At 41.5% G+C, this 20,281-nt stretch overlaps 1 protein-coding gene across 10 annotated transcripts in view; it reads left to right on the top strand.

The window, feature by feature from the left end:
- Rgs22 (regulator of G-protein signaling 22) overlaps window positions 1–20,281 on the top strand; it is a 120,215-nt gene that overhangs the window by 30,858 nt on the left and 69,076 nt on the right. For 6 of the 10 annotated variants that reach the window (NM_001447182.1, NM_001447183.1, NM_001447181.1 and 3 more), the window contains exons 5-9: window positions 2,772–2,857; window positions 3,530–3,698; window positions 7,407–7,536; window positions 9,436–10,045; window positions 11,277–11,438. In NM_001447182.1, the coding sequence (NP_001434111.1) occupies window positions 2,772–2,857; window positions 3,530–3,698; window positions 7,407–7,536; window positions 9,436–10,045; window positions 11,277–11,438 (1,157 nt within the window). The remainder of the gene's footprint in view (window positions 1–2,771; window positions 2,858–3,529; window positions 3,699–7,406; window positions 7,537–9,435; window positions 10,046–11,276; window positions 11,439–20,281) is intronic. The other 4 variants (XM_087558647.1, XM_087558645.1, XM_087558646.1 and 1 more) reach the window with 1 other exon arrangement.

The raw sequence follows: 20,281 nt of genomic DNA, 5'->3' as shown, positions 1-20,281 counted from the left end.
TACATGGATCATTGACAATGGATGAATATTTTATTTTTTAATTTTTTTTATTAACTTGAGTATTTCTTATTTACATTTCGAATGTTGGATGAATATTTTAAATGCTATTGGAGCTAGGTAGAACTAGGCTAAAATACATATGTTCATAGCTCCAGGCATCTCTACTCAAATTCTCCTCTTTCCAAATTCAGATATACTTCTCTTAACTTCTATCACAGTAAGTAAATGCTAATATTAATTGCATTAAAGAATTGTTTTGCAGGTGGATCAGGGAAATTAAATTATAAAAATTATTAGCTAAGACTTTTCTAAGTAGGTATGCAAATATTTAGTAGCAACAATAATTAGTCACAGCAATAATTTAAGTAGTCTAATCATCCTAATTAAAAATTAGAGTCAGATGGGATTAAAAAAGAAGTCTTAATTATTTGTGGTCTATGAGAAACCAATCTTTTAAGTATCAAATAAATATATTGGAAGTAAGAAAGCATATTCCATAAAATTATTAATTAAGGAAAGTGAGGCTGATTAGTATCAATGTAGACTTCAGAGCAAGGACTCCTGCTGTGGACTAAGAGGGAGATTGCGCAGTAATAAAATATCAATTTATAGACATCACAACCAGCACTAACCATGCATTCTGAACCCCCGCGGTTAGATGGACTTCACCTAACGACAGAGGTCCAGGATGCATGGTGAGTGCTAATCAAACATTAGCCAGGAAAGAGCCACAACCAGTGTGAAGGTTTGAGATGAAAACATTGCTCTCACTGACCAGTAGTAACGGTGGCCCACAAGGACAAAGCAGGTCTGTGTTTTACTAGCAAGGAGACCAGGCTGTTGATGCCTAGAGACCCTTCACCCATAGAGCCAAAGCACATGTTCTTTTCAAAGTACACTTGGAATAATTAGCAAAAAAGATGCTATGCTGGCATTAAAACAAATTATAACTAAAAGATATGAAATAATCAAAATATATTATTGATCACCCCAGAATTAAACCATCAATCAGTAACAAAAATTGTGGGAAAGATATCCAAATATTTGAACTAATTTAGCAACATACTTCAAATAACCCATAGTTTCAAAGAAAACAAGAAACTAACATAAGCTGTCACAATTTGGGAATGTAGCTAAATTAGCCATTAGAGGGAAATTTATAGATTTAAGTAATAGGAAATAAAAACGCTAAGCCTTGCTATCAGTGATGTATCATCTACCATGAGAAACAAGAAAGATAGAAGTTAATTGAGACCCACAGTAAAGAAGAAATAGCATATCTATGAACTGCTGATCCACCTGGGCCAGACCACAGCAGGGCACTACCATGCTCACACCTGTGACCACAGCAGGGCCCCACCATGATCACACCTGTGACCACAGCAGGGCACCACCATGATCACACCTGTGACCACAGCAGGGCCCCACCATGATCACACCTGTGACCACAGCAGGGCCCCACCATGCTCACACCTGTGACCACAGCAGGGCCCCACCATGATCACACCTGTGACCACAGCAGGGCCCCACCATGATCACACCTGTGACCACAGCAGGGCCCCACCATGATCACACCTGTGACCACAGCAGGGCCCCACCATGATCACATCTGTGACCACAGCAGGGCCCCACCATGATCACACCTGTGACCACAGCAGGGCACCACCATGATCACACCTGTGACCACAGCAGCGCACCACCATGCTCACACCTGTGACCACAGCAGGGCACCACCATGCTCACACCTATGACCACAGCAGGGCCCCACCATGATCACACCTGTGACCACAGCAGGGCACCACCATGCTCACACCTGTGACCATAGCAGGGCCCCACCATGCTCACACCTATGACCACAGCAGGGCCCCACCATGCTCACACCTATGTCCACAGCAGGGCACCACCATGCTCACACCTGTGACCACAGCAGGGCACCACCATGATCACACCTGTGACCACAGCAGGGCCCCACCATGATCACACCTGTGACCACAGCAGGGCCCCACCATGATCACACCTGTGACCACAGCAGGGCCCCACCATGATCACACCTGTGACCACAGCAGGGCCCCACCATGATCACACCTGTGACCACAGCAGGGCACCACCATGCTCACACCTGTGACCACAGCAGGGCACCACCATGATCACACCTGTGACCACAGCAGGGCCCCACCATGATCACACCTGTGACCACAGCAGGGCACCACCATGCTCACACCTGTGACCACAGCAGGGCACCACCATGATCACACCTGTGACCACAGCAGGGCCCCACCATGATCACACCTGTGACCACAGCAGGGCACCACCATGATCACACCTGTGACCACAGCAGGGCCCCACCATGATCACACCTGTGACCATAGCAGGGCCCCACCATGCTCACACCTGTGACCACAGCAGCATACCACCATGCTCACACCTGTGACCACAGCAGGGCACCACCATGCTCACACCTGTGACCACAGCAGGGCACCACCATGCTCACACCTGTGACCACAGCAGGGCACCACCATGCTCACACCTGTGACCACAGCAGGGCACCACCATGCTCACACCTATGACCACAGCAGCGCACCACCATGCTCACACCTGTGACCACAGCAGGGCACCGCCATGATCACACCTGTGACCACAGCAGCGCACCACCATGCTTTATGTCTGTGCTGGGATTGAACTCAGGCCTCCATGCATTCTAGCCAAGCAATCTTCACACTGTTATAGTGACAACCAGAAGATTACCTTCTCTTTCCATGTTCTCTTAACAGTGTCTCAAGCGTGAACAAGGTATTAATTGGATCAAAAGGAAAAGACTTCCGGCATTTCTGGAAAGTGATTGCTACTTTGAATACAGGTGCCTGCAATTTTTAAACTTCTGTTTTCCGCATATAAAGAGGTGATATTGATATTTTTTGGGTGGTATTGATTGGAGTTTGGATCCTATCTGAAGAATAGGAGTGATAAAAAAATTGACTAAAATCACTCAACTTTTAAAAAGAGATTTTACGGTCGCATCTCTTTGATCATTTTATTTTAAAATTTACCTGCTCCTCGTATGTGCTCGTCATGTAAGGATCAGGGACAGGATGCTAGTTAGTGTGACAGTAAAAACAATCTGGGGAGCTAGAGAGCTGTCTCAGCAGCAAGTTTCTGCAGCACCCACGTGACACCCGCGTGACACCCACGTGACACCCACGTGACAGCTCAAAACCACCCCTGCCTCCAGTTTCCGGGCGTCGAGTGCCCACTCATGAATTCCGTGGGCACCAGGCATACACACGAGACATATTCACACATACAGGCAAAGCATGAAAAAAAGTTAAAGTTTTTTTTTAAAAAAAAAAACAAACAAACCAGAATGTTAGTATAAGGCTGAGATTTCCCTATTCAAGTGTGAACATGGAAAATCCCAAAGTTACTAAAATTTGAACTTGACTTAGAGTAATAATTTTAAATAAAATGCAGAGAAAAGCTGTAGACCTCTCTGTGAGTAAGCCCTTGCTGATTCCTGATTTCTATAATACAGGCTAGCCAAGTTGATCTCGCAAGCGACATGGAGCAGCTCAGGCATGAATTTCACAGTAGGTACAAATTTTTCTCCGTGGATCCTGAGAAAACCGCCCACTCCACCTCATGCCAGCACTGAAGAGGACAATTCCGGGATTATGAAGACGTTCTACGTTTCTCTGGGCCAGGTAAAGTGAGGGTTTGCGTGACTCAGCAACGAACAGAATCCTTTTGTTCAATGAAAAGGAATATCGATTTAAAGCGCTACCCCACTCCCACCCCCACCTTTCTCCCAACCAGTAAGGTCTCTTATGGGTGTGTGCTGACTTGTTTCATATGTTCCATCAGAAAGGCAAATAGAAGGGATTGGGGATTTAGCTCAGTGGTAGAGTGTTTACCTAGCAAGCGCAAGGCCCTGGGTTCGGTCCCCAGCTCCGAATAAAAAAAAGAAAAGAAAAAAAAAAAAAGAAAGGCAAATAGAAGTGCTTTCCTTGTGTGTGTGATACAGTGCTCTCCTTGTGATTGTTACACAGTGATTTCCTTCTGTGTGTGAACAGTGCTTTTGTGTGTGTGTGACATAGTGCTTTCCTTGTGTATGTGACATAGTGCTTTCCTTGAGTGTGTGACACTGCTTTGCTTGTGTGTGTGACACTGTGCTTTCCTTGTGTGTGTGACACTGTGCTTTGCTTGTGTGTGTGACACTGTGCTTTCCTTGTGTGTGACACTCTGCTTTGCTTGTGTGTGTGACACTGTGCTTTCCTTGTGTGTGAGTGTGTGACACGGGACTTTCCTTGTGTGTGTGACACAGAGATTACCTTGAGTGTGTGTGTTACACAGGGCTTTCCTTGTGTGCCTATCTGACCTAATGCTTTATGTGGTGTGTGTGTGTGTGTGTGTGTGTGTGTGTGTGTCACAGTGCTTTCGTTTTCTGTGTTATACAATGCTTTCCTTGTGTGTGTGACACAGTTTTTTCCTTATGTGTGTGACATAGTGCTTTCCTTGTATGTGTGTTTTTTTGTGATGCTGTGCTTTCCTTGTGTGCGTGTGTGTAACACGGTGCTTTCCTTGTGTATGTGTGTGTAACACAGTGCTTTCCTTGTGTGTGTGTGTGTAACACAGTGCTTTCCTTGTGTGTGTGTGTGTAACACAGTGCTTTCCTGATGTGTGTGTATAACACAGTGCTTTCCTTGTGTGCGTGTGTGTATAACACGGTGCTTTCCTTGTGTGTGTGTGTGTGTAACACAGTGCTTTCCTGATGTGTGTGTGTAACACAGTGCTTTCCTTGTGTGTGTGTGTGTGTAACACAGTGCTTTCCTGATGTGTGTGTGTATAACACAGTGCTTTCCTTGTGTGCGTGTGTGTAACACGGTGCTTTCCTGATGTGTGTGTGTATAACACAGTGCTTTCCTTGTGTGCGTGTGTGTAACACGGTGCTTTCCTGATGTGTGTGTGTATAACACAGTGCTTTCCTTGTGTGCGTGTGTGTAACACAGTGCTTTCCTGATGTGTGTGTGTATAACACAGTGCTTTCCTTGTGTGTGTGTGTATAACACAGTGCTTTCCTTGTGTGTGTGTGTGTGTGTAACACAGTGCTTTCCTTGTATGTGTGTGTAACACAGTGCTTTCCTTGTGTGTGTGTGTGTAACACAGTGCTTTCCTGATGTGTGTGTGTGTAACACAGTGCTTTCCTTGTGTGTGTGTGTAACACAGTGCTTTCCTTGTGTGTGTGTGTAACACAGTGCTTTCCTTGTGTGTGTGTGTAACACAGTGCTTTCCTGATGTGTGTGTGTATAACACAGTGCTTTCCTTGTGTGTGTGTGTGTGTAACACAGTGCTTTCCTTGTGTGTGTGTGTAACACAGTGCTTTCCTTGTGTGTGTGTATGTAACACAGTGCTTTCCTGATGTGTGTGTATAACACAGTGCTTTCCTTGTGTGTGTGTGTATAACACAGTGCTTTCCTTGTGTGTGTGTAACACAGTGCTTTCCTGATGTGTGTGTATAACACAGTGCTTTCCTTGTGTGTGTGTGTAACACAGTGCTTTCCTTGTGTGTGTGTGTGTATATAACACAGTGCTTTCCTTGTGTGTGTGTGTGTGTAACACAGTGCTTTCCTGATGTGTGTGTGTATAACACAGTGCTTTCCTTGTGTGTGTGTGTAACACAGTGCTTTCCTTGTGTGTATGTGTGTGTAACACAGTGCTTTCCTTGTGTGTGTGTGTATAACACAGTGCTTTCCTGATGTGTGTGACACAGTTCTTTCTTTGTGTGTTTGAGAGAGTGCCTTCCTTGTGTGACACAGTGCTCTCCTTTGTGTGTGACACAGTGCCTTTCTTGTTTGTGTTGCACAGTGCAAAATTCTTTCAACAGAGTGTTCTAGACCCACAGCTGAAGGGATCAGATGGGAAGAAGCCACCTCCTTTTCTACCAATGTCCATGGGTCACTTCCTTTTGTACTAACATAGCGAGGTCTGTGCTATTTGAATATTAATTTTCCATTTCTTCATATTGCACCTAGCTGCCTTTGTAGTCTGGGCATTTCTGTCCACAGTATTTATAGCTCCCTTTTCTCTGCTGAATAATGCTTGAGGAGGTGTTAAAGACTCACTTTCTTTTCTGTTATACTTATTTTCATCATCTTTTCACTTATGTATTATAGAAATGTCGGGGTACCATGAAATGTTTATTGGTAGGGAAATCACTTGTGACAAGAGAGAGCAGACATTGTCACCACTGAAGATGCAGCTGATTTACCCCACCACCCATCCCCATTCTCTGGGACGGTGTTCTCTGACTTATGACTTCTCCTGCCATGTATTTGTCATAGCTTTTGAATTTTGAGAATTTAAATATCTCTGTAACCTCAGATTACTTAAACCAGACTAGATAGCATTTATTTTTAATGAACAGATATACTTTCAGTGATCACTGTGATGTTTATTTGAGTCTTCACTGTGTCATATAAACACAAACTGGCCCATTTCTTTAAAGCACTGAGTGGATAATTAGACTGACTACCAACTTCTTCCCTTTTAATAAATTGGCAAATTCATCTTACTCTGTTTCTTAAAATTCTTTAATTATCTTATTTTTCTCCAAGGGCTTAGGGTAATTCTTGGACTAGAGAGGTGGCTCAAGTTAATGTTGAATGAATTTACAATTATTATTAATAAGTGACTTGGATGTAAGCTAGGTACACCTGTATCCTAGTACTTGGCATACTGAGACAGGTGGATCTCGAGTTATAGGAAGGCCAGCCTGGGCTACCTGGTAAGTTTGAGGCTATCCAGAGCAATATATAGAGATATACTGTCATACAAAGGCTAAGAAAATAAATAAGTGAGTGAAAGAGGCAACGAATCTGCACTAGAGCCTCGCATCAAGGAATCAGTGGCCTCAGGGACGTTTCCCTTCATTTCCTGCTCAGGCATTGTCTTGTTGTGTGGTCTGGTTTGCCCATGGACTGTGTATAACAGACAAAGGGATCCCAGCTCGTCCATATGAGCCCTGTCTCTCTGACAAGTCCCAGACTTGAGTAGCAAGCTGACAACTAGAGAAAGGAGAAATGAGAGGGACACTGGACACTCTTCCCCTAGATTTTCCATTTTGCTGTGTGTGCCCATGGACGTCAGAAGAGTTGTAATTACAGATAGCTGTGAAGCAAGCTGTGCTAGGAACTGAATTCGGGTCGTCTGGAAGAACGCCAAGTGCTCCTCACAGTTGAGTCATCTCTCTCACATCTGTGTTCACATCTACTGAAGTTTTAGTAAAATTTTCTTTTAGTAAAATAATTATCTAGATCATTATATTCTATAAATTGATTTATAACAATTTTTTTGGAGTCTCAATTGGCAAAGTCCCATTAACGTTATGTTAAACAGATGTCTCTTCTTCCTAGGCCTCCTATACTCAAACAAAAGACTGGTTTACACTCGCCAAGGAGAGTGAGAAGACAGTGACGACATTTTCATTACCCTGCTGTTTACCCCATCACGAAAGTGCATCCTCAGTTGTTGCCACGGTTTCTGGTAAGCCAAGAACAGGCTGCCTTTACTCCTCCACACAGCTTCTCCCGCCCAGCACATGTTAGTGTTTTCTCACTGCTGTTTGCTTTTGTTGTCATTGGTTTTGAAACAGAGTCTCATTATATAGCCCAGGCTAGTCTCAAACTCACAATCCTACTACTTCAGCTGCCTGTATGCTGGGATCACAGACATAGACAATGGCTCCTGGTTCATTTCTACTATTTCAAGAAGTCATTATGATAAAAGTGGAGGTGGATTCTGACATTTATTAGCTGTGTGATTTTGTTTTCTGAGACAAGGTTACTGTATATAGACCAGACTAGTCAACTCTGAAGGCTCACTCTGTAGCTCTAGCTGCCTTTGAAATCACAGTGCTCCTTCTCCCAGCTTCTGTGTGTTGGCATGGCAGGCTTTCATGAGCATGCCTAGCATTTAGCTGCATGATTTCATTATATATTATATATATTGATTATACACAATATATAGATATATATTGATTACACATAATGTATATGCATATATTATATATTGATTACACATAATGTATATGCATATGTCATATATTGATTATACATAATATACACATATTGATTATACATAGTATATACATATTGATTATACATAGTATATACATATTGATTATACATAGTATATTATATATTGATTATACATAATATATACATATATTGATTATACATAGTATATATTATATTATATATTGATTATACATATACATACACACATATATATGTGTGTATATATATTGCTATCCTAGAGATTGCCACAGTTTCTGCAGCCAGTCATTGTCTTGTCTTTTTTTTTCTATCATACTTTATGAATTCCTATTAAGTCTTTGCAATAAAGTGGATACAATATTTCTGACATAAAAGCAAGTGGGTGGGCTGGAGAGATGGCTCAATGGTTAAGAGCACTGACTGCTCTTCCAGAAGTCCTGAGTTCAAACCCCAGCAACCACATCTATAATGAGATCTGATGCCCTCTTCTGGTGTGTCTGAGGATAGCTACAGTGTATGTACTCATATATAATAAATAAATAAAATTAAAATAAAAAGCAGATGGGCTAGGATTGTTGGAATATGCTAGAATATCCCAGCCCTCAGAAAGCCAAGGCAAAAAGACTGTCTCAAAAACAACAGCAGTAATAACAAAAGGGAAATACTCATTGATAGAGATTGAACTTGTCTTCTACTTTTGAGTTTAGACTATTTTTCTTCTTATAAAACAGATGAATTCTACTATGGGGAGGTTTTATGGATGTTGTCAACATTTCATATAAATGGAAAAAAACTGCTCCAAGATGGGAGTTATATTCATTTTCAATACAAAGTTATAGTGAACTGTTTCTACTCTGTGGAGATTTCAGATTGGATGGAGAAAGTAGTCACCCTGAGGACAGTTGACTCATCTGTCAAGTTGGGAGGACAGCAGGTGTACCCTGAAGACAGTTACCCCATCTATAGAGTTGGGAGGAGAGCAGGGAACACCCTGGGGACAGTTACCTCACCTATAGCGTGGGGGGACAGAGTGACATGTGAGACATATGCCACCAAATTCTGAAAGAGAAAATAGGAACTGAAATTGTATCTTAGAGGGGATTAAGCTTTTATAAGTCCCTATGTTATTGTGTCATATTAATGATAAGAATTATATGCATGACAGTTTTTATTATATGCATGACAGCCTTATTATAAATATTTGGTATGTCTTCAGGAAGGCAAGGTTAGTTTCCTCATGGCCTCCTGACAAGGCTTGAGAATTTTGTGAAGTTACTGGCTCATGTACTTATTCCTGGTGACGGCCCCACTCTGTGAGCCTCTCTGAGGGTAGGTAGATGAGTTTGTGTTCATATCTAACCTATTAGCCTTTTATAATTTAATACAGAGATTTTTGATGATGGAATTCACCCCAGGACAACAAACGGCCTGTCTAAAACCTCTAAAATAGTTTCCGAGCCGGAGGAAGAAGAAGGTTCTATATCAATGAAAGATACACCTTCTCAAGCTCTACTGAGAATATACCTGGAGAGGAAGGGCGAGGACAGAAACCTGACCGTGCACTTCTCATCGTTTGACGAATTCCTAAATGCCTACATCATCTTTATCTTGAGAGAAGCCATCCATCATATCACAGGCCAGTCCCTTAGTGACACTCCAGGCTATGTCAACTACTATAAAGTAGCCCATGTGATATTTGATAAAGCCAAGCCTGTGCCTAGCCAGAAGGCTACAGTTTCACCCCCTGTTGAAGTTGTACAAGAAACCTCAGAAGATAGATTGGAGGAAAATGTAAGTTTAAGTTCAGAGAGTGAGAGTGTTGGGCCTGAGAGCAGGGCAGACTGGTGTATTTCTCACAAAACCTATGACATTGGCAACAGAAGGGAATTTGAAAGATTTAAGAAGTTTCTAAAAGGCACATTAGGAGAGAGGTACTGGTGGCTGTGGATGGACATAGAGAGGCTGAAAGTTCTTAAGGACCCTGGAAGACATCAAAGGTATTTTCATTTTTATTTTTCAATATTTTTAAAAACTAAATTATATAATATTTATTTTAGTTACTCAAGCAAAAAGTATTAAAGTGTAATTTATAATCGGGATGGTTAAAAACAATGGTATTTATTCTATGAAAATTTTGATATTACAATTTTGTGATTTTCTAGCTTTAAAATACCAATAATAGTAGTTATTTGGGTTTGAATACTATTTCTTCCCATAAATTCTAGACTTCTCTAAATTATTCTACTTTTTATAATGTCATGATGATACAAAAATTTTATGCAAAAAGCAATTTTCAGCTATTATGACCACACTCATATTAGATAGGTACAAATGGCAGCAGCTTTCCTGGTCTTTAGTCACATGCCACATAGTGGTCTGTCTGCACTGCGATTCTTCTGATAGTCTGCACTGCCTAGCTCCACATGCTCTAAGTCACTAGGAGTGTCCATCCTAGCAGGGCACCGCTTTAAGAAAGCCCTTGTGTCTGTTTCCTGATCTAATCTGAAGTAGGTTAGGCTGCATTTCTTCTTCAGGGCTTGGTGTAGATCTCTTAGTGACTGGGTCCTTATTAGAAAAGTATTTGGATCCCAGAGCTTATGCTTCAAAAGCGGCTCAACAACACAGTTGATTCTGAAACTTGACATGATATATAATTGTAAGACTTGTCAAGAAAGTCATATGCAAGAAACCTTAGGATTTTACCCACATTTAGTGACCTAAAGTGACAGTTCTAGAGATCTAGAGATCTAGAGATCTATTTCTTTATGTTTTCCGGTTTATGGAAGAGATTGTCTACACTCCTTGGTTTATGACCCCTTCCTCCACCTTCAAAGCCAGCAGCATGACATGAGCATCTTTCTGATGACATGAGCATCTCTTACATCCTCATGGTCCCAGTCCCCTGTGTCCCCATAGAAGGATTTCCAGAATTCCCTGGGGACCTTTGAATAGCAGGCTGATTTCTTTCTAGTCCTTATTTACCGACATCAGCTGCATTTTTCATAGGTAACCAATTTACAAATTTTAGAGATTAGATGTGCACAACTCTACAAGACCATCCAGCCTATTGAGAAGAGCAAACACCCTAGGAGATAATCCAGGTCTGCACAACCCTTTAGTACTCTGTAATGAGTATTGGTTTGAGGTGATTATTACTTATCTGAAGCAGTTACATTTGGGAAGTTGAGTGTTGAATTGATGTGTATATAACTATGTGTTTTACATAAGACATCTTGAGAAAATGAAAAAATGCTACCTTGTGAGCAGTGGGGAGCGCTACCTTTCTGCAGAAATTTTATCAAAGTTTAAGCTGATGAATGGATCCTGGTGGACAGAAGACCATTTGAAAAACATCCAGATTGAGGTTTTAAAACCTCTGCTTCTGTATTGGTAAGGAAAATAATGTGAATTAAAGCTATTTTCCTTTACTTTTCTTAAGCTAGTTATAAATAATACTTTCTCCAGTTTATTGTTGCCTTTCTTTGAAAAGCATTTATCTATTAGATACTTGGTATAGTGGTTTGAATTAGAATGCCTCCCATAGGCTCATATATTTGAATGCTTGATCACCAGGGAATAGAACTATTTTGGAAGATTATAAGGATGAAGAGGTTTGGCCTTGTTGGAGAGAGTATGTCACTGGGAAGAGCTTTGAGGTTTCAAAAGTTCCCTTTCTCTTGGCCTATGGATCAGGATGTAGCTCTCAGCTACTGCTCCAGTAACATGCTTGCCACCATGTTTCCTGCCCTTACGATAAAGGACTAACCTCTGAAATGTAGCAAACCCCCAATTAAGTGCTTTGTTTGTAAAAGTTGCTGTGGTCAAGGTATCTCTTCACAGCACTAGAACTTTGACTAAGGCAGAAGTTGATACTAAGAGTGTGCGTGGTGTGTGTGTGTGTGTGTGTGTGTGTGTGTGTGTGTGTGTGTGTGTGTAACAGGACTCCCCTTGTTGGTAGAATGTAAACCTTGGGACTTTAGATTAGGAAAGAAGTTGGATAATTTAAGCTGGGCTTACCATCTTAGTAGGGATGTGAAAGACAATGCTGCTGAGAGTAATGTAGAATGTGATGGCCCAGCTCAAGAGGTTTCTGAGAGGAAGAATATTAGTAAGTGGCCTAGTGGTTATTTTTTAATGATATTTTGGCAAAGAATGTGACTGCTTCTTGCTCTTGTTCAAATAGTATCTGCCTGAGGCTAAATTGAGGAGTTTTGGATTAATGGTGTTGGTAGAGGAGAGTTCAAGACAGCCTGGTATTGACAATGTCATGTGGTTATTAGTAATCAATTGTATGCATATCTATAATGAGAATGGACAAGCTGAACAAAAACTAACATAAAAATAGTTAGGGGAGAAAAGGAACACCAGGGAGTGTAACAGAGCTATAAAAATTTTAAAGAAAAGCCTGATACTAGATGGAATAAAGGGAGTGGTAACTTCAGGAAAAGACCCCACCTAGTTAAGCCTGCAACTTGTGAAAAAGAATTAAAGAAAAAGCTTACAGTGAAGGATACCATCAACAACAAAAGCTCATGCAGATGTTAATTGAGCTAGGAGGTCAAATTCTAGCCCCACAAGTAGCAGAACTTGGCAGCTTCTGACACAAGATTCTGGCCTTAGAGTCAAGGACATGAGAAAGGAGCTGTGGAATCTCCCTTTACAATCAAGACAAGCCACGGAGGGCAGGCATGTGTCGGGGTTGTCCCTGCATGGAAGCATAGAGAGGTCATTGTGTGAAGCTGTGAAGGTGAAACCTGGATTGTGTTGGAGATGCCAGAGTCCTGGGATACCAGCCAAGGAGAGCTGCAGACTGGGTGTAGAACCAGTCCAACAGAGAGAAATAGGTGGCAGTTGACAAATCTGAAAGGTGTTGGAGATCTGAAGAGCACTGACAGCAGACATGGAGATGCAGAATGTAGAATTTGTCCTGATGGATTTTAGTTTTGTTTTGGCCCACTATTTCCTCACTATTCCCCCTTTTCTTGCTTTTGGAAGGATAATGTATGATTTGGACATATGTGATCTGCTTTTTCTTTTTTTCTTTTTTTTTTTTTTATTAACTTGAGTATTTCTTATATACATTTCGAGTGTTATTCCCTTTCCCGGTTTCCGGGCAAACATCCCCCTCCCCCCTCCCCTTCCTTATGGGTGTTCCCCTCCCAACCCTCCCCCCATTGCCGCCCTCCCCCCATAGACTAGTTCACTGGGGGTTCAGTCTTAGCAGGACCCAGGGCTTCCCCTTCCACTGGTGCTCTTACTAGGATATTCATTGCTACCTATGAGGTCAGAGTCCAGGGTCAGTCCATGTATAGTCTTTGGGTAGTGGCTTAGTCCCTGGAAGCTCTGGTTGCTTGACATTGTTGTACATATGGGGTCTCGAGCCCCTTCAAGCTCTTCCAGTTCTTTCTCTGATTCCTTCAATAGGGGACCTATTCTCAGTTCAGTGGTTTGCTGCTGGCATTCGCCTCTGTATTTGCTGTATTCTGGCTGTGTCTCTCAGGAGCGATCTACATCCGGCTCCTGTCGGTCTGCACTTCTTTGCTTCATCCATCTTGTCTAATTGGGTGGCTGTATATGTATGGGCCACCTGTGGGGCAGGCTCTGAATGGGTGTTCCTTCAGTCTCTGTTTTAATCTTTGCCTCTCCCTTCCCTGCCAAGGGTATTCTTTTTCCTCATTTAAAGAAGGAGTGAAGCATTCACATTTTGATCATCCGTCTTGAGTTTCATTTGTTCTAGGGATCTAGGGTAATTCAAGCATTTGGGCTAATAGCCACTTATCAATGAGTGCATACCATGTGTGTTTTTCTGTGATTGGGTTACCTCACTCAGGATGATATTTTCCAGTTCCAACCATTTGCCTACGAATTTCATAAACTCGTTGTTTTTGATAGCTGAGTGAGTAATATTCCATTGTGTAGATGTACCACATTTTCTGTATCCATTCCTCTGTTGAAGGGCATCTGGGTTCTTTCCATTTTCTGGCTATTATAAATAAGGCTGCGATGAACATAGTGGAGCACGTGTCTCTTTTATATGTTGAGGCATCTTTTGGGTATATGCCCAAGAGAGGTATAGCTGGATCCTCAGGCAGTTCAATGTCCAATTTTCTGAGGAACCTCCAGACTGATTTTCAGAATGGTTTTACCAGTCTGCAATCCCACCAACAATGGAAGAGTGTTCCTCTTTCTCCGCATCCTCGCCAGCATCTGCTGTCACCTGAGTTTTTGATCTTAGCCAATCACACTGGTGTGAGGTGAAATCTCAGGGTTGTTTTGATTTGCATTTCCCTTATGACTAAAGATGTTGAACATTTCTTTAGGTGTTTCTCAGCCATTCGGCATTCCTCAGCTGTGAATTCTTTGTTTAGCTCTGAACCCCATTTTTTAATAGGGTTATTTGTTTCCCTGCGGTCTAACTTCTTGAGTTCTTTGTATATTTTGGATATAAGGCCTCTATCTGTTGTAGGATTGGTAAAGATCTTTTCCCAATCTGTTGGTTGCCGTTTTGTCCTAACCACAGTGTCCTTTGCCTTACAGAAGCTTTGCAGTTTTATGAGATCCCATTTGTCAATTCTTGATCTTAGAGCATAAGCCATTGGTGTTTTGTTCAGGAAATTTTTTCCAGTGCCCATGTGTTCCAGATGTTTCCCTAGTTTTTCTTCTATTAGTTTGAGTGTGTCTGGTTTGATGTGGAGGTCCTTGATCCACTTGGACTTAAGCTTTGTACAGGGTGATAAGCATGGATCGATCTGCATTCTTCTACATGTTGCCCTCCAGTTGAACCAGCACCATTTGCTGAAAATGCTATCTTTTTTCCATTGGATGGTTTTGGCTCCTTTGTCAAAAATCAAGTGCCCATAGGTGTGTGGGTTCATTTCTGGGTCTTCAATTCTATTCCATTGGTCTATCTGTCTGTCTCTGTACCAATACCATGCAGTTTTTATCACTATTGCTCTGTAATACTGCTTGAGTTCAGGGATAGTGATTCCCCCTGAAGTCCTTTTATTGTTGAGGATAGCTTTAGCTATCCTGGGTTTTTTGTTATTCCAGATGAATTTGTAAATTGTTCTGTCTAACTCTTTGAAGAATTGGATTGGTATTTTGATGGGGATTGCATTGAATCTGTAGATTGCTTTTGGTAAAATGGCCATTTTTACTATATTAATCCTGCCAATCCATGAGCATGGGAGATCTTTCCATCTTCTTCAATTTCTTTCCTCAGTGTCTTGAAGTTCTTATTGTACAGATCTTTTATTTGCTTGGTTAAAGTCACACCGAGGTACTTTATATTATTTGGGTCTATTATGAAGGGTGTCATTTCCCTAATTTCTTTCTCGGCTTGTTTCTCTTTTGTATAGAGGAAGGCAACTGATTTATTTGAGTTAATTTTATACCCAGCCACTTTGCTGAAGTTGTTTATCAGCTTTAGTAGTTCTCTGGTGGAACTTTTGGGATCACTTAAATATACTATCATGTCATCTGCAAATAGTGATATTTTGACCTCTTCTTTTCCAATCTGTATCCCTTTGATCTCCTTTTGTTGTCTGATTGCTCTGGCTAGAACTTCAAGAACTATATTGAATAAGTAGGGAGAGAGTGGGCAGCCTTGTCTAGTCCCTGATTTTAGTGGGATTGCTTCAAGTTTCTCTCCATTTAGTTTAATGTTAGCAACTGGTTTGCTGTATATGGCTTTTACTATGTTTAGGTATGGGCCTTGAATTCCTATTCTTTCCAGGACTTTTATCATGAAGGGGTGTTGAATTTTGTCAAATGCTTTCTCAGCATCTAATGAAATGATCATGTGGTTCTGTTCTTTCAGTTTGTTTATATAATGGATCACGTTGATGGTTTTCTGTATATTAAACCATCCCTGCATGCCTGGGATGAAGCCTACTTGATCATGGTGGATGATTGTTTTGATGTGCTCTTGAATTCGGTTTGCCAGAATTTTATTGAGTATTTTTGCGTCGATATTCATAAGGGAAATTGGTCTGAAGTTCTCTTTCTTTGTTGTGTCTTTGTGTGGTTTAGGTATAAGAGTAATTGTGGCTTCGTAGAAGGAATTCGGTAGGGCTCCATCTGTTTCAATTTTGTGGAATAGTTTGGATAATATTGGTATGAGGTCTTCTATGAAGGTTTGATAGAATTCTGCACTAAACCCGTCTGGACCTGGGCTCTTTTTGGTTGGGAGACCTTTAATGACTGCTTCTATTTCCTTAGGAGTTATGGGGTTGTTTAACTGGTTTATCTGTTCCTGATTTAACTTCGATACCTGGTATCTGTCTAGGAAATTGTTCATTTCCTGAAGATTTTCAAATTTTGTTGAATATAGGTTTTTATAGTAAGATCTGATGATTTTTTGAATTTCCTCTGAATCTGTAGTTATGTCTCCCTTTTCATTTCTGATTTTGTTAATTTGGACGCACTCTCTGTGTCCTCTCGTTAGTCTGGCTACGGGTTTATCTATCTTGTTGATTTTCTCAAAGAACCAACTTTTGGTTCTGTTGATTCTTTCTCTGATCCTTTTTGTTTCTACTTGGTTGATTTCAGCTCTGAGTTTGATTATTTCCTGCCTTCTACTCCTCCTGGGTGTATTTGCTTCTGTTTGTTCTAGAGCTTTTAGGTGTGCTGTCAAGCTGCTGACATATGCTCTTTCCTGTTTCTTTCTGCAGGCACTCAGCGCTATGAGTTTTCCTCTTAGCACAGCTTTCATTGTGTCCCATAAGTTTGAGTATGTTGTATCTTCATTTTCATTAAATTCTAAAAAGTTTTTAATTTCTTTCTTTACTTCTTCCTTGACCAGGTTATCATTGAGTAGAGCATTGTTCAATTTCCACGTATATGTGGGCATTCTTCCCTTATTGTTATTGAAGACCAGTTTTAGGCCGTGGTGGTCCGATAGCACGCATGGGATTATTTCTATCTTTCTGTACCTGTTGAGGCCCGTTTTTTGACCAATTATATGGTCAATTTTGGAGAAAGTACCATGAGGAGCTGAGAAGAAGGTATATCCTTTGCTTTAGGATAGAATGTTCTATAAATATCCGTTAAGTCCATTTGGCTCATGACTTCTCTTAGTCTGTCGACATCACTGTTTAATTTCTGTTTCCATGATCTGTCCATTGATGAGAGTGGGGTGTTGAAATCTCCCACTATTATTGTGTGAGGTGCAATGTGTGTTTTGAGCTTTAGTAAGGTTTCTTTTACGTATGTAGGTGCCCTTGTATTTGGGGCATAGATATTTAGGATTGAGAGTTCATCTTGGTGGATTTTTCCTTTGATGAATATGAAGTGTCCTTCCTTATCTTTTTTGATGACTTTTCGTTGAAAATTGATTTTATTTGATATTAGAATGGCTACTCCAGCTTGCTTCTTCTGACCATTTGCTTGGAAAGTTGTTTTCCAGCCTTTCACTCTGAGGTAGTGTCTGTCTTTGTCTCTGAGGTGTGTTTCCTGTAGGCAGCAGAATGCAGGGTCCTCGTTGCGTATCCAGTTTGTTAATCTATGTCTTTTTATTGGGGAGTTGAGGCCATTGATATTGAGAGATATTAAGGAATAGTGATTATTGTTTCCCTTTATATTCATATTTGGATGTGAGGTTATGTTTGTGTGCTTTCATTCTCTTTGTTTTGTTGCCAAGACGATTAGTTTCTTGCTTCTTCTAGGGTATAGCTTGCCTCCTTATGTTGGGCTTTACCATTTATTATCCTTTGTAGTGCTGGATTTGTAGAAAGATATTGTGTAAATTTGGTTTTGTCATGGAATATCTTGGTTTCTCCATCAATGTTAATTGAGAGTTTTGCTGGATACAGTAACCTGGCCTGGCATTTGTGTTCTCTTAGGATCTGTATGACATCAGTCCAGGATCTTCTGGCCTTCATAGTTTCTGGCGAGAAGTCTGGTGTGATTCTGATAGGTCTCCCTTTATATGTTACTTGACCTTTTTCCCTTACTGCTTTTAATATTCTTTCTTTATTTTGTGCGTTTGGTGTTTTGACAATTATGTGACGGGAGGTGTTTCTTTTCTGGTCCAATCTATTTGGAGTTCTGTAGGCTTCTTGTATGTCTATGGGTATCTCTTTTTTTAGGTTAGGGAAGTTTTCTTCTATGATTTTGTTGAAGATATTTACTGGTCCTTTGAGCTGGGAGTCTTCACTCTCTTCTATACCTATCATCCTTAGGTTTGATCTTCTCATTGAGTCCTGGATTTCCTGTATGTTTTGGACCAGTAGCTTTTTCCGCTTTACATTATCTTTGACAGTTGAGTCAATGATTTCTATGGAATCTTCTGCTCCTGAGATTCTCTCTTCCATCTCTTGTATTCTGTTGGTGAAGCTTGTATCTACAGCTCCTTGTCTCTTCTTTTGGTTTTCTATATCCAGGGTTGTTTCCATGTGTTCTTTCTTGATTGCTTCTATTTCCATTTTTAATTCCTTCAACTGTTTGATTGTGTTTTCCTGGAATTCTTTCAGGGATTTTTGCGATTCCTCTCTGTAGGCTTCTACTTGTTTATTAATGTTTTCCTGTGTTTCCCTAAGTGTGTTCATGTCTTTCTTGAAGTCCTCCAGCATCATGATCAAATATGATTTTGAAACTAGATCTTGCTTTTCTGGTGTGTTTGGATATTCCATGTTTGTTTTGGTGGGAGAATTGGGCTCCGATGATGCCATGTAGTCTTGGTTTCTGTTGCTTGGGTTCCTGAGCTTGCCTCTCGCCATCAGATTATCTCTAGTGTTACTTTGTTCTGCTATTTCTGACAGTGGCTAGACTGTCCTATAAGCCTGTGTGTCAGGAGTGCTGTAGACCTGTTTTCCTCTCTTTCAGTCAGTTATGGGGACAGAGTGTTCTGCTTTCGGGCGTGTAGTTTTTCCTCTCTACAGGTCTTCAGCTGTTCCTGTGGGCCTGTGTCTTGAGTTCACCAGACAGCTTTCTTGCAGCAGAAAATTTGGTCTTACCTGTGGTCCCGAGGCTCAAGTTCGCTCGTGGGGTGCTGCTCAGGGGCTCTCTGCAGCGGCAGCAACCAGGAAGACCTGTGCCGCCCCTTCCGGGAGCTTCAGTGCACCAGGGTTCCAGATGGTCTTTGGCTTTTTCCTCTGGCGTCTGAGATGTGTGTGCAGGGAGCAGTCTCTTCTGGTTTCCCAGGCTTGTCTGCCTCTCTGAAGGTTTAGCTCTCCCTCCCACGGGATTTGGGTGCAGAGAACTGTTTATCTGGTCTGTTTCTTTCAGGTTCCGGCGGTGTCTCAGGCAGGTGTCCTGCCGCTCCTGGGCCCTCCCCGACGGGAGCCCAGAGGCCTTATACAGTTTCCTCTTGGGCCAGGGATGTGGGCAGGGGTGGGCAGTGTTGGTGGTCTCTTCCGCTCTGCAGCCTCAGGAGTGCCCACCTGACCAGGCGTTTGGGTCTCTCTCTCACCGGGTCTGGGAGCAGAGAGCTGCTGCGGGCCGGGATCCGCGGGTGTGGGTGATCTGCTTTTTCTAGGTTGACTTTATAGGAGTTACAATTAAGAGATTGTCTTGAGTCTCAGAAGAGGCTTGGAACTTTTAAACAATGTTGAGACTGTTGAGATTTTGGGAACTTTCGAAGCTGGACTAAATCCATTTTTGCATTATGACATGGCCTTAAGTATATGGGGAGCAGGGAGTAGAATGCAGTGGTTTGAATAAGAAAACTCAGAGGGCTAATATCCAATATATACAAAGAACTCAAGAAGTTAGACTCCAGAAAATCAAATAACCCTATTAAAAAATGGGGTACAGAGCCAAACAAAGAATTCTCAACTGAGGAATATCAAATAGCTGAGAAGCACCTAAAGAAATGTTCAACATCCTTAGTCATCAGGGAAGTGCAAATCAAAACAACCCTGAGAGTCCACCTCACACCAGTGAGAATGGCTAAGATCAAAAACTCAGGTGACAGCAGATGCTGGCGAGGATGTGGAGAAAGAGGAACACTCCTCCATTGTTGGTGGGATTGCAGACTGGTACAACCACTCTGGAAATCAGTCTGGAGGTTCCTCAGAAAATTGGACATTGAACTTACCTGAGGATCCAGCTATACCAGTCCTGGGAATATACCCAAATGATGCTCCAGCATATAACAAGGACAAATGCTCCACTATGTTCAAAGCAGCCTTAATTATAATAGCCAGAAGCCAGAATGAACCCAGTTATCCTTCAACAGAGGAATGGATACAGAAAATGTGGTACATCTACAAAATGGAGTACTACTCAGCTAT

The sequence above is a fragment of the Rattus norvegicus genome, chromosome 7 (assembly GCF_021556685.1).
Source record: "Rattus norvegicus strain SHRSP/BbbUtx chromosome 7, alternate assembly SHRSP_T2T, whole genome shotgun sequence".
NCBI lineage: Eukaryota > Metazoa > Chordata > Mammalia > Rodentia > Muridae > Rattus > Rattus norvegicus.
This window is presented reverse-complemented; position numbering and strand designations above follow the sequence as displayed.